Source organism: Mixophyes fleayi, chromosome 7 (assembly GCF_038048845.1).
Source record: "Mixophyes fleayi isolate aMixFle1 chromosome 7, aMixFle1.hap1, whole genome shotgun sequence".
NCBI lineage: Eukaryota > Metazoa > Chordata > Amphibia > Anura > Limnodynastidae > Mixophyes > Mixophyes fleayi.
In genome coordinates this window covers 6,440,783-6,454,539 of record NC_134408.1, presented here as the reverse complement: position 1 = coordinate 6,454,539, position 13,757 = coordinate 6,440,783, and the positions used below count along the sequence as shown (strand labels likewise).

General features: G+C 45.1%; 1 protein-coding gene across 5 annotated transcripts in view; it reads left to right on the top strand.

Moving 5' to 3' along the window:
- Window positions 1-13,757, top strand: part of LOC142097176 (RING finger protein 112-like) — a 42,762-nt gene that overhangs the window by 15,198 nt on the left and 13,807 nt on the right. For all 5 annotated transcript variants that reach the window (XM_075178808.1, XM_075178809.1, XM_075178811.1 and 2 more), the window contains one exon: window positions 2,506-2,592. In XM_075178808.1, coding sequence (XP_075034909.1) covers window positions 2,506-2,592 — 87 coding nt within the window. The remainder of the gene's footprint in view (window positions 1-2,505; window positions 2,593-13,757) is intronic.

Genomic DNA, 13,757 nt, shown 5'->3' with positions numbered 1-13,757 from the left:
ACTAATATGTTTTCCGGGTTTACAAACATTCAATCTGTAATCTTGGTTTCAGGCATTCAGCCATTTGAAAGCAACACTGCTCCTCTCATAAATCCGAGTACTCTCGTTAGACACCTCACATTGTGTCTGTAAATCACTCAACTTTTTCTCAATAAAATCTCCCATCACCAAATATTCACACATATTTCCAGATTCTGTGATTTCCATATTGAAAGTACAGATATATTCATTTAAGCAAGTCTCCCTCACAGTCATCATTTTCTTTCAGCCATTTCTTTATGGGCATAACAAACCCTATTGATTTCTGAGAACATTCATCATCGCCATTTTTACAAAGATTAAAACAGCTTGTAATCTCTGCATGTAAAAGCTTATTCCCACAATTCTCAACTTCATTAAAGAGAAAGCTAGTTTTCTCAACTTCAGAAACAAAATTATTTTATTCAAATACAGAAACGGCTTGTTGGACCCCAGCCAGCTTTCTTTTGACACTAGTAATAATGGTAATAATGTACATTATTTACAGTCTTGTCCGTTCACTGAATCGTGCAGTGACGGACCAAAGATTTTAAAACTTTTTTTGCATCTCACTTGTATTATACCACTAAGAGGTACCTCTAACCCCTTTAATTGCTATCCTGCATTATTACTCTAACCACAAAACTTCTCACTAGCAATAAACACATTAACAATTGCTTCAATTTCACTAATACTAATCATACAAAACATTTGTATAATAAATAGATGAGTGCAATTATACGGTCTTTTTAACAGGTATTACTAATGCAGATCTTCTTCTCCTTCTCACCTTTGCAGAGCAAACATATAGTCACTCTAGTACAAGCTGGCTCCTCTACACACATTTAGGGCTTCCCATAGATGGCAAATAATATCAATGTTTTTGGTGCAATTTTCTTCAGTTTTAAATTCAGTCTCTATTCCTTAACTATCTTTCCCTACACTTTACCCTTGTTACTATACCACAGTAACGCAAAAGGGTATGATAAAATATTCTTCAGGTATCCCCACCTGCTCCCTACTAGACTAGCAACAAAAATACCAGTCCAAGTAGATCAATAACAAGGTAATCATGGGTTACTTATCCCCACTGGTCACCAGTACCTGTGTCCAAGATGGCTTCTTTCTGCTCAGGTATGTGGTAAGCTCTTCCACTCTTCACTATAAAGTCTTCTCCACTCTCTCAGGGTGTCACTCTCTCTCCTTAATCCCTCTGTCTCTCAGACCTCTAGGACACCCTTTACTCTCTATTTGACAGGCTGCAGGAGATTTTCTAAGGATGTCTGTCTCTCCGAGTGCCTCTCAGAATCTCCAACTGCTGTTTGTAACTGTTCCTCCAAACGCTCCCCCTCTCCATTGCATGCTGGGAGACGTAGTTGACTGCGGGCAGGGGCAGCATCTAAAGTGCATGTGGGCCCACTCGGGTCGCTGCTGCTACATAAAATTGTACCTTAATCTCACACTTGCCTTTCATCCCATAAATCCACAACAGTCATTCATTGCACCATCACTACAACCTATAATCCCACAAGTGCATATACATCTCCAAATCTTTATATACATCCAGAAGTTCATAACTCTGCCCCATCAACTTCTAACCTAAGCACATAACTTCATTCTATACCATTCCCTCATCCCAACTTGTTATCTCCATCACTTATCCCTTCCATCCCATTAACCTCTATTTCACTTGTGAATTCAGTATTTTGGGGTGTCTACCAATGGTCCTTATTTTTTTTTCTTTTAAAATGCATTGTATTACATTGTTTAACTTACAAATATTTGCTACATATAACTCGGGGATTGTTCATTGCATTTCATTGAAGCAAAGAATTATAAATGTTCTCATTCTATTTCATCAAAATGCTCCACAAAATGAATTAAGGAGTCAATTCACCATCTTATTATTGTGCAAGACCTCAAAACTAGACTGAAGCACCAGAAGGAGGTCTACTACTGTATATAGATATTGGGAATTAATGGTTTATTGCACATGGTCACATCTCTCCCCTCCCCTTCCTCATGGGCTTTCATTTATATTGTTATTTGAGCAGAAGTTGGATCTCAACCTGTATTTACCTTATAAGAAATCTCTGCAAGTGCCTCGGCCAGTGTATTTTAGGGGTCAGCACAAAGGCAGAGTTATGTTTTAATTTTATTTACATTTCCTCTTTTGTCTTTAACAAGTTTTCCATGTAACAATAATGGATGAGTGGGGTGCTGTGTAGTGTTTCATAAACATGTGGGGTGCACCTAAGGGAACAGCGGCATTAATATGGCCTTCATCTCGTTCATTCTGATATGCTTCCTATTACTATGTCTATATGTCAGGGGGTGCAGGCTGGATCTCCTCTATTCTAGTAATCATTGCTAAAGCCGTATTTAGATTGCTTTAGTTTATTCTGTGATGTTTCATAGTTTCATATATTTTATGGATATCCTTGTATCACACAATGAAAACAGTTCCTGTGATGTTTTATGTTACAGCACCTGGACCTCCTGCTACGAGACTGGCAAAATTCAAAAAAATACGGCAGAGAAGCTGCTCAGAAATATAGAAAGCATGAGATGGAGGTATTATTATTATTATTATCATTATTATTATTATTATTAATATTATTATTATCATTATCATTATTATTATTATCATTTATGTATATAACTCCACCAGCACTTTACAATAGGTGACAAATACAATAATAAAGTAAGACTGGGTCATAACAGACAGACAAAGCGGTAATAGGGTCCTCCTCACAAACTTGCAGTCTATGGTAGGTAATACATTATATACAGTCAAGTCCATAAATATTGGGACATCAACACAATTGTCATATTTTGGGCTCTATACACCACCACAATGGATTTGAAATGAAATTAACAAGATGTGCTTTAACTGCAGACCTTCAGCTTTAATTTGAGGGTATTTACATCCAAATCAGGTGAACGGTGTAGGAATTACAACGGTTTCTATATGCGCCTCCCACTTTTTAAGGGACAAAAAGTAATGGGATAATCGACTCAAAAGCTTTTTCATGTACATGTGTGGGCTATTCCCTCGTTATTTCATCATCAATTGTCAGGATCTGCCTGCAAGCTTATGCATTACACGGAAACACGGGGAGAACATACAAACTCCTCACAGATAAGGCCATGGTAAGGAATTGAACTCATGACCCCAGCGCTGTGAGGCAGAAGTGCTCACCACTAAGCCACCGTGCTGCCATATATCTGTCTGTATACACATCACTGTACAATGATTATATATGTCTGTATGCACAGCACTGCACAGTTATGCCCATCTGTTTAATCATACCCGCCTGTATACACAGCTCCGTACAGTTATACCGCCTGTGCAATGTGACCGTGTTAGGAGAATAGGTGCCATCTCTAGGGGTAGATGGTAGTGAACAGCAGCAAAGAATACATACAAGTCCAGGACTTTCTGTTATATCTGGTCCCAGTCAGTTTTATTAAGCAGAAAATCAAAGAAAACTTCAAAATAAGAGGAGGAGCGGTGGCGCAGAATAACAAACAAATTGTGTCTGTACTGTGCCAGCAATGAGCAGTTCTTACAGGACTGTCCTATCCGTAGACCACGTCAGCCTACTGATCCATCCCCTGTTGTTTCCTCTCTGCATTCCAAATTTGTTTATGCTCCACCATTTCTGTTCTCTGGGATGAGACCCAATCTGCTAACTCCAGCCGCCTGTCCTGAGGCACCAGCTCCAGTCGCCTGTCCTGAGGTACCAGCTCCAAGCGGCCTATCAGCGGCCTGTCCTGAGGCGCCAACTCCAGCCGCCTGTCCTGAGGTGCCAGCTCCAGCTGTCTCCTACTGCGGGGTCCCAGCCTCTGTCCCCTGTTGCGAGGTCCCAGCTTCTGTCTCCTGTTGCGGGGTCCCAGCCTCTGTCTCCTGTTGCGAGGTCCCAGCCTCTGTCTCCAGCTCTGAGGTCCCATCATCTGCTTCCAGCTTGGAGTCTGCTGCCACTGTGTCCGGTCCTCAGTCTGCTGCCAGTGTGTCCGGTCCGGAGTCTGCTGCCACTGTGGCCGGTCCTGAGTCTCCTGCCGCGGCCTCTGCACCCGAGTCTCCTGCTACCGTTCTGCCTGGTCCTGAGTCTCCTGTTACCGTGCTACACAGTTCCGAGTCTCAAACCGCTGCCTCCAGTGCCTGGTCTCCAGCCGCTGCCTCCAGTGCCGGGTCTCCAGCCGCTGCCTCCAGTGCCGGGTCTCCAGCCGCTGCCTCTGTTCCAGAACTACAGTCCGTTCCAGAAACCTTGCTAGTCCATGCGGTCCAGCCCGAGTTGCCAGTCCATGCGGTCCAGCGCTGAGTTGCCAGTCCATGCGGTCCAGCCCGAGTTGCCAGTCCATGCGGTCCAGCCCGAGTTGCCAGTCCATGCGGTCCAGCCCGAGTTGCCAGTCCATGCGGTCCAGCCCGAGTTGCCAGTCCATGCGGTCCAGCCCGAGTTGCCAGTCCATGCGGTCCAGCCCGAGTTGCCAGTCCATGCGGTCCAGCCCGAGTTGCCAGTCCATGCGGTCCAGCCCGAGTTGCCAGTCCATGCGGTCCAGCCCGAGTTACTACTTGGTGCTGTCTGCCCCCAGGCTTCTCAAAGTGCTGTCTGCCCCCAGGCTTCTTGAAATGCTGTCGCTGCCAAGCCTGCCGCCCAGTCCGGGCCTGCTGCCAAGCCTGCCGCCCAGTCCGGGCCTGCTGCCAAGCCTGCCGCCCAGTCCGGGCCTGCTGCCAAGCCTGCCTCCCAGTCCGGGTCTCCTGTCAAGTCTGCTGCCAATTCCGAGTCATCCTTTGCTGAGGGTGCCAAATGTGAGCCGTTGCCTTTCTTTGAGGGACACATTTCCCAACTCATTGCCCTTCTGAGATTTGCTGCTTCTTATATTCCCTCCATACCAGAGCTTGTTAACAACCCTAAGAGACAGGTACTTTTCCTAATTTTGTATTTAGAGGGGAAGCTTTGGAATGGGTAAACCCATTTATTGAAACGGATCATTCCATCCTATCGGACTTACAACTATTTCTTGAGGTTGTGATCAACAAGTTTTCACCAACACCTCCTGCTATGCCATCTTGCGGGGCCTCTACATTATCAGCAGTACCACCCATCTCACCTGGCCAAGAGATACCTTTTGTGCTCCACCCAGTTGGCGCAGGTCCTAACTCCGAGGAAGTCCCGTAAGAGAGGAGGACGTAAGAAGAGAGGTGGTTCTACAGTGCTTGAACTGACAACTGGCATGGTCTCTTTTGCCTTTCCGCCCATGGACGAGGACTTTTCTTCCGGGCCCCCTATTGTGGACTATGTTTCCGATGAATTTAGACATTTTTGGTCATCGGGCGTCTGGAATCCGCCCTAAGGGGGGGGGGTACTGTCAGGATCTGCCTGCAAGCTTATGCATTACATGCTGCTTTGCCTGGCAGCTCCTGCCTTTTGTCCTTATTATTGTATTGCAGCGGTACCTCTAATTACCAGAGGTGCTGCTATTGTGCCTTTGTTGTTTGCATTAGGAGTTAACTTGTTCACTAATTATCCCATGAACCTGGGTGTGTTCTCATTTCCCCCTATGAATACCTGTCTCCCCCAGCATTTATTGCTGGTTATTGATGTTACTCTCTGTGGTCACTTCCTCCTGCTATGCTCCTGGGTTTATGCTGCTTGAGATCTCTACTTACATTCTGCTGACCTGTTTTATCTGTGAACCTGGTATTTACCTCTGCATTTCCCTGTACTTGCTGCCTGGAATCTTTCCAAACCTCCTGTTTACCTGCAACTGCTGTATACCTGGTAATTACTGCAAGCTCATTATTACATCATCTGTTCAGACTCTTCAGCAATAAACTTGAATGTTTTTTCACCTTATTCGTGGATTCTTAGCTGTATTCCTGCATTGATTTGTGACATCAATTAAGCAGGTAAAAGGTCTGGAGTTGATTCTAGGTGTGACATTTTCATTTGGAATCTGTTGCTGTCGACTCTCAATATGAGATCCAAAGAGCTGTCACTATCAGTGAAGCAAGCCATCATTAGGCTGAAAAATCAAAACAAACCCATCAGAGAGATAGCAAAAACATTAGGTGTGGCCAAATCAACTGTTTGGAACATTCTTAAAAAGAAAAAATGCATCGCAGAGCTCAGCAACACCAAAGACCCGGAAGACCGTGGGAAACAACTGTGGTGGATGACAGAATAATTTTTCCCCTGGTGAAGAAAAACCCCTTCACAACAGTTGGCCAAATCAAGAACACTCTCCAGGAGGTAGGTGTATATGTGTCAAAGTCCACAATCAAGAGAAGACTTCACAAGAGTGAATATAGAGGATTCACCACAAGATGTAAACAATTTGTGAGCCACAAAAACAGAAAGACCAGATTAGAGTTTGGCAAACAGCCTCTAAAAAAGCCATTACAGTTCTGGAACAACATGCTATGGACAGATGAGACCAACTTGTATCAGAGTGATGGGAAGAGAAGAGTATGGAGAAGGAAAGGAACTGCTCATGATCCAAACCATATCACCTCATCAGTGAAGCATGGTGGTGGTAGTTTCATGGCGTGGGCATGTATGGCTGCCAATGGAACTGGTTCCCTTGTATTTAGTGTTGATGTGACTGCTGACAAAAGCAGCAGGATGAATTCTGAAGTGTTTCGGGCAATATTATCTGCTCATATTCAGTTAAATGCTTCAGAACTCATTGGATGGCGCTTCACAGTGCAGATGGACAATGACCTGAAGCATACTGCAAAAGCAACCAAAGAGTTTTTTAAGGCTAACAAGTGGAATGTTATGCAATTGTCAAGTCAATCACCTGACCTGAATCCGATTGAGCATGCATTTCACTTGCTGAAGACAAAACTGAAGGGAAAATGCCCCTAGAACAAGCAGGAACTGAAGACATTTGCAGTAGAGGCCTGGCAGAGCATCACCAGGGATGAAACCCAGCGTCTGGTGATGTCTATGCGTTCCAGACTTCAGGCTGTAATTGACTGCAAAGGATTTGCAACAAAGTAATAAAAAGTAAAAGTTTGATGTAGGATTGTTTAGTTTGTCCCATTACTTTTGGTCCCTTAAAAAGTGGCACATATAGAAACCGTTGTAATTCCTACACCGTTCACCTGATTTGGATGTAAATACCCTCAAATTAAAGCTGAAAGTCTGCAGTTAAGGAACATCTTGTTTGTTTCATTTCAAATCCATTGTGGTGCTGTATAGAGTCCAAAATATGAGAATTGTGTGGATGTCCCAATATTTATGGACTTGTCTGTATACACAATGTATAAATGCTGTGTTCTGACCTCAGAATGTGACGATTTATACAGTTTACATCCCCAGCTGCTCTACATGGTCACCGTTAATAATCATGATAGCTCGTTGTTATGATTTTCTGTGAGCTACTCGCTTATGCCAGCAAAAAGATCTTTTCTGATTGGAACTGTAGCCAATTAAAACTAAAAACTCCAAGAAAAGTTGACCATGAAATTGGTCATGGTGATGCTTTACTGCTGTACTTCCCACAGCCCCATGAGCAATTGGGGATTTGGAGGTAAATGTTTTTGTTTTATTATACAGAGGGCACCTTCAGAGGTCTTGTGGAGTCCATGACTTGATGGGTCAGAGCTGTTTTTGTGGCACTGGGGGGACCTACACAATATTAGGCAGGTGTTTTTAATGTTGTAACTGATCATTGTATATTCCATAGACCAAAAAACCTTACGGTTTAACATGTTCGATTAACGTTTCTTACATGTTTCCACCATCTTAAATGTAATAAAAACTATTGAAACTCTTACACTCAAACTCCAAAAAACAATGACATTAAGATGATTAAGGCAGAAACCTTAATGGACGTTTTCCTTGCACAATACAGACATAGTATCCCATCACATCCTGCGGTTAGCTGCAGATTCAGTACTATCATGTAGTGAGATTGCGGTCACTCACACAATACAGACATGGTATGTCATCACATCCTGTAGTTAGCTGCAGATTCAGCACTATCATGGAGTGAGATTGCTGTCACTCACACAATACAGACATGGTATGTCATCACATCCTGTGGTTAGCTGCAGATTCAGCACTATCATGGAGTGAGATTGCTGTCACTCACACAATACAGACATGGTATGTCATCACATCCTGTGGTTAGCTGCAGATTCAGTACTATCATGTAGTGAGATTGCTGTCACTCACACAATACAGACATGGTATGTCATCACATCCTGTAGTTAGCTGCAGATTCAGCACTATCATGTAGTGAGATTGCTGTCACTCACACAATACAGACATGGTATGTCATCACATCCTGTAGTTAGCTGCAGATTCAGCACTATCATGGAGTGAGATTGCTGTCACTCACACAATACAGACATGGTATGTCATCACATCCTGTAGTTAGCTGCAGATTCAGCACTATCATGGAGTGAGATTGCTGTCACTCACACAATACAGACATGGTATGTCATCACATCCTGCGGTTAGCTGCAGATTCAGCACTATCATGGAGTGAGATTGCGGTCACTCACACAATACAGACATGGTATGTCATCACATCCTGTGGTTAGCTGCAGATTCAGCACTATCATGGAGTGAGATTGCTGTCACTCACACAATACAGACATGGTATGTCATCACATCCTGTGGTTAGCTGCAGATTCAGTACTATCATGTAGTGAGATTGCTGTCACTCACACAATACAGACATGGTATGTCATCACATCCTGTAGTTAGCTGCAGATTCAGCACTATCATGTAGTGAGATTGCTGTCACTCACACAATACAGACATGGTATGTCATCACATCCTGTGGTTAGCTGCAGATTCAGCACTATCATGGAGTGAGATTGCTGTCACTCACACAATACAGACATGGTATGTCATCACATCCTGTAGTTAGCTGCAGATTCAGCACTATCATGTAGTGAGATTGCTGTCACTCACACAATACAGACATGGTATGTCATCACATCCTGTGGTTAGCTGCAGATTCAGCACTATCATGTAGTGAGATTGCTGTCACTCACACAATACAGACATGGTGTCATCACATCCTGTGGTTAGCTGCAGATTCAGCACTATCATGTAGTGAGATTGCTGTCACTCACACAATACAGACATAGTATGTCATCACATCCTGCGGTTAGCTGCAGATTCAGCACTATCATGGAGTGAGATTGCTGTCACTCACACAATACAGACATGGTATGTCATCACATCCTGTGGTTAGCTGCAGATTCAGCACTATCATGTAGTGAGATTGCTGTCACTCACACAATACAGACATGGTATGTCATCACATCCTGTGGTTAGCTGCAGATTCAGCACTATCATGGAGTCAGATTGCTGTCACTCACACAATACAGACATGGTATGTCATCACATCCTGCGGTTAGCTGCAGATTCATCACTATCATGTAGTCAGATTGCTGTCACTCACACAATACAGACATGGTATGTCATCACATCCTGTGGTTAGCTGCAGATTCAGCACTATCATGGAGTGAGATTGCTGTCACTCACAAAATGGAGGACATATATTATCTCACCCTCTCTCTCGTATATATTCATTTAATAGCCCAGATTCCAGAAAGTTTTTTTATATAAAAATAGTATTTAATAAACATAAAATGATAGTATGACAAACAGATGGATACATACATATAGCGCTGCCTTCACGCACAATGGGTGTATGCTAGAGGATGGATATGTAAAAGAATGTCTTCCAGACGATTCTATGTAGCGCTGCCTTCACGCACACTTCTAGATGGTTGTAAACGGATGTACACAATGACTGTCCTTAGCAATTTTCTGAAATACAAAGTGTTTGCATACACAAAGAAAAAAAGAGAATGATAGTGCAATCTGTTTGACATAAACCATCAGAAGACATATAACCTAAATGTCCAGATTTAGTCCCATGTGCAGATATGTTACACAGCACCCTAATTTTCACTCGTGACACCTCCCTTTCGGGTATATGCTTACTCGAACACAGCTGTAATCACGCTCTCAAATAATGAGTGGATTTCCCCTCGTCATCAAGTTCCTCACTGACGATGTTTCTCACTCAAAAATGAAAGAAGCAAATCTGGCATATTACCCTTTATTAAAACAATGAGGGTAAAAACATAAAAGTGAACCCGTACCAGGGAAAGATAGTATGTTCGCGTACAACAAGGTAAGTGTATCACATCAGAATCCTCTCACCACCGCGAATGACATCCGTCTCTCACACCTGTCTTCCAAATTAAAAACCAACGCGTTTCGACTTGTGGATAAAGTCTTTCTCAAGGTAAAATATAACCAGCCCTGTCCTCTTTTTATATCCGTATGCGATGTAATGATGGTCCCAAAGCGAGGCTTGAATGCTTCCTCCTCCTGATGCTTCGAGAAATACTGGTAGGCGAGGGAAAATCTGGTGGACAGTAATTCATGTGAGACAAGCTGGTGGGCAATTTCGATAGGAAGGATGATAAACCTACTGCATGCTGAATTAACTAATACATGGTGTTCGCTAAACTAAACAATACTTTACATATGCATCATCTTCCATATTGGTAATGACGATCCTTAAAAGTTAATGTTGCCCTCGGAGCAAAACAGAAAAAAGAAGACAAAGAATGTATCAATAGTCGTGGTGCATACGATATATTCGCTTGGTGCCACACATAATTCTAAAACCATATGGAAATCTGTAAATAATGACATGAATGAAACAATATAATGTCTTAAAGGGATAACATCTAAAGGAAATGATACATTCTTTGTCTTCTTTTTTCCATTTTGCTCCGAGGGTAACATTAACTTTTAAGGATCGTCATTACCAATATGGAAGATGATGCATATGTAAAGTATTGTTTAGTTTAGTGAACACCATGTATTAGTTAATTCAGCATGCAGTAGGTTTATCATCATTCCTATCGAAATTGCCCACCAGCTTGTCTCACATGAATTACTGTCCACCAGATTTTCCCTCGCCTACCAGTATTTCTCGCACATGCCTCCAGGGGCAGGCTAGACTGGGGGGCAGAGGGTCATCTGCCCCTTTGGGCTGGTCCCATGGTGAGCTACCATGGGCTTGTAGCACCTGCGGGGAACAGGACAGACGCACACAGATGAACTTATCCTACAAACGCTTCCGATGCATCCCAGCCGCTGTCCTATCCCAGCAGACCAGCAACCAAACCTCTGTCACCTCCAACCACTTCTCTCTGAGGAAAAAACAGAAATTAAGGCCGTGCCTACCAGGGAAGGGCTGTCCGAGACCAAGGCAATGAGGAGAGACACTCTAGTCAATCTCGCTTGCCACCACCTCGTTTTACTCTTGCCAAGGGCGCGGGACTGCGAGTACTTGAGATCAGGAACAGTCCCGCCTCAAGTATCCCACTCACCTCACGGTGAGGGCCTAACCGAAAGCAGGAATAGAGCGTTATATTCACCGGGCACTCCAACTTCTGGCCCCTGCTCTCCTGCTCCTCTCCGTCACCTGTGGACAACAGGCACAACACAGCCTCCCTCTACTCTACCAGTGAGGCTAGTATGTACACCCACAGAACTGCACTAACTAGCAACAGACGACCCGACCCTAACAACTAACTAATGGCTGGGAACACAACTTGACTATGAACTGGGTGTAGTGTACTACCTAAACCTCCTCCCTCTACTTTACGGGGAACACCAGCCGGTGTTCACGGTCTATTCCGGAGGACTGTTCCTAACACCCTTACCCAGGTCGTACCGAGAAGACTGTCTTCTCGCTATGGGGTCACCCACGGAATCCTAAGGACCAGTCGCACAGGGCACGAAAGAGGCTCACTGGAGCAGCGCACCACCGAAGTGTCAACTGCAGCACGGAACCGCAAGTCGTCACTACCGGAACGCAAAATGACTGCCTTCACTCAAGCGGAACACCTGTCCCAGTCCGGAACTGCCAGAGAACCTGCCGGAACTTAGGACTGGAACACCCAAATAGAACCACGGGCTGCCCCTGGAACTCAAGTGAGCTGTGCTGCACTGCCAGTGAGATACTCAGTCACCATCTCTGGAAACCAGCGTAACCCCAGGGACAACTACTGTGTGTTCTTCCCTAGCTATGTGTATGCTCGTATCTACACCTTGTCCCCACAGTACAGGTTATTGCAGGAAAACAGAAAGAAACAAGAGCCTACCTTTAATGGGGGCCTGACATCTTGCACCTGTAAAGAAACACACACAGCACACCAAAATAAAAGCACAATGTAATATTCGCCACACAGGCAGAATAAGACCCTGCTTCTGTACCTGGAAGGCTGTCGAGTAGTATGCACACCTGCTATCCAACCAGACGGTATGGTATAGCACTAACAGGAGCCTTCTGCTCTACTGTTGCCTAGGCCTCTCAACTAGCGTACTCATCACATACGGGACCGCACCCTACTCTCTCAGGGCTCTCATGCCACACACAGGGTTATGCCCTACACCATGGGCCTCTCTGCCCAGCTGACTACAGGGCCTTGTGCCCTGACTATGGGCCTTAGCCCCCTCTCTGCCTTGGGCTCTGAGCCCACTAACTAGGGCCTTGTGCCCTGAAGACTATGGCCTCTCCTGACTATGGCCTCTGGCCCACTAACTACCTAATAGTGCCCAATTGCCCTGGGCCTTGTGCCCCTAACTGTGGCCACGGGCCTTGTGCCCCTAACTGTGGCCTTGTGCCCGACTTAATGCTAAATATACTTACCTGCTCTGCGCAGGATATTCAGCTTGACCCGCAGTCTTCTTTCTCCGGGTCTTCCAGACCCTCCCACAACGTCCTCTCTTCTCTCTGGCGGCGAACTTCTGGCAAGATGGCGCCGCCCGGCGGCTTAAACAACAGATGGCGCGACGTCATCACTAGGCGCCGCCGCAAGTGCTCATTGGCTCGTCGCGGTGCCAATTACTCAAACGGCCAGAGGTGAGCCGTGATTAGCTCACTCATCCGGCCGCCCATTGGCCAGCGGGGAAAGGCGAGCCCTGATTGGCTTATCCTCCCTCCGCTGCCAAGACCTGTGGAAAAGAAGAAATACTCATCGTGTCACACGCCGGACTCCCGCCGTCTCCCCGGGAGCCGGCGTGTGTACCCGCTGACTGAGGTCTTCCCCACCAGGACCCTTCTTTCTAAGTTAAATCTACTTACCTGGGTCCACGCTGCTGCAACCACCCAGCGCTGTCTGTCTCCTTCTTCCGTTCGGCGCCAGTGGTTCTGCGCATGCACAGAACTGTCTAACCCTTTTCTGTGCTTTCACTGCCCCCTATTGGCTGCCTAATTGGAACTGCACTATATCTACCCTCTCTGACCAGAACTCAATGCTGGTTCTTTCAGTCAGTCCTTGACCTTAGTACTGGAAACAGCTCCTGTGATTTCTGCTATTCTCCAAGCTTCCAAGTTGCAATCTCTCCGGGAAAACCTCCGCTAAGTGGCTACGCTGCTGAAGTTACCGGTAAAGCACTTCCAAGTGGCGACACTATTATATTTCTGCAAACCACCTCCCAGATGACAACGTTGCAGAACACCCCTGCTAATTCCCACTCCCAAGTGGCAACACTGCCGAACATCCCGGCTAATCGCCACTATCGAGTGGCGAGACTATTTCTACCTGATTCTACGCTCCTTCTGTTATGGTTTGCTGGGAACTTCCCTAGGGGACCGCGACCTGCAAGTGGAAGCCGCAAAGCCCATATTCCCTTGCGGGAATCACTGGTGAACACCTTTCACTTGTTAGACTCCGC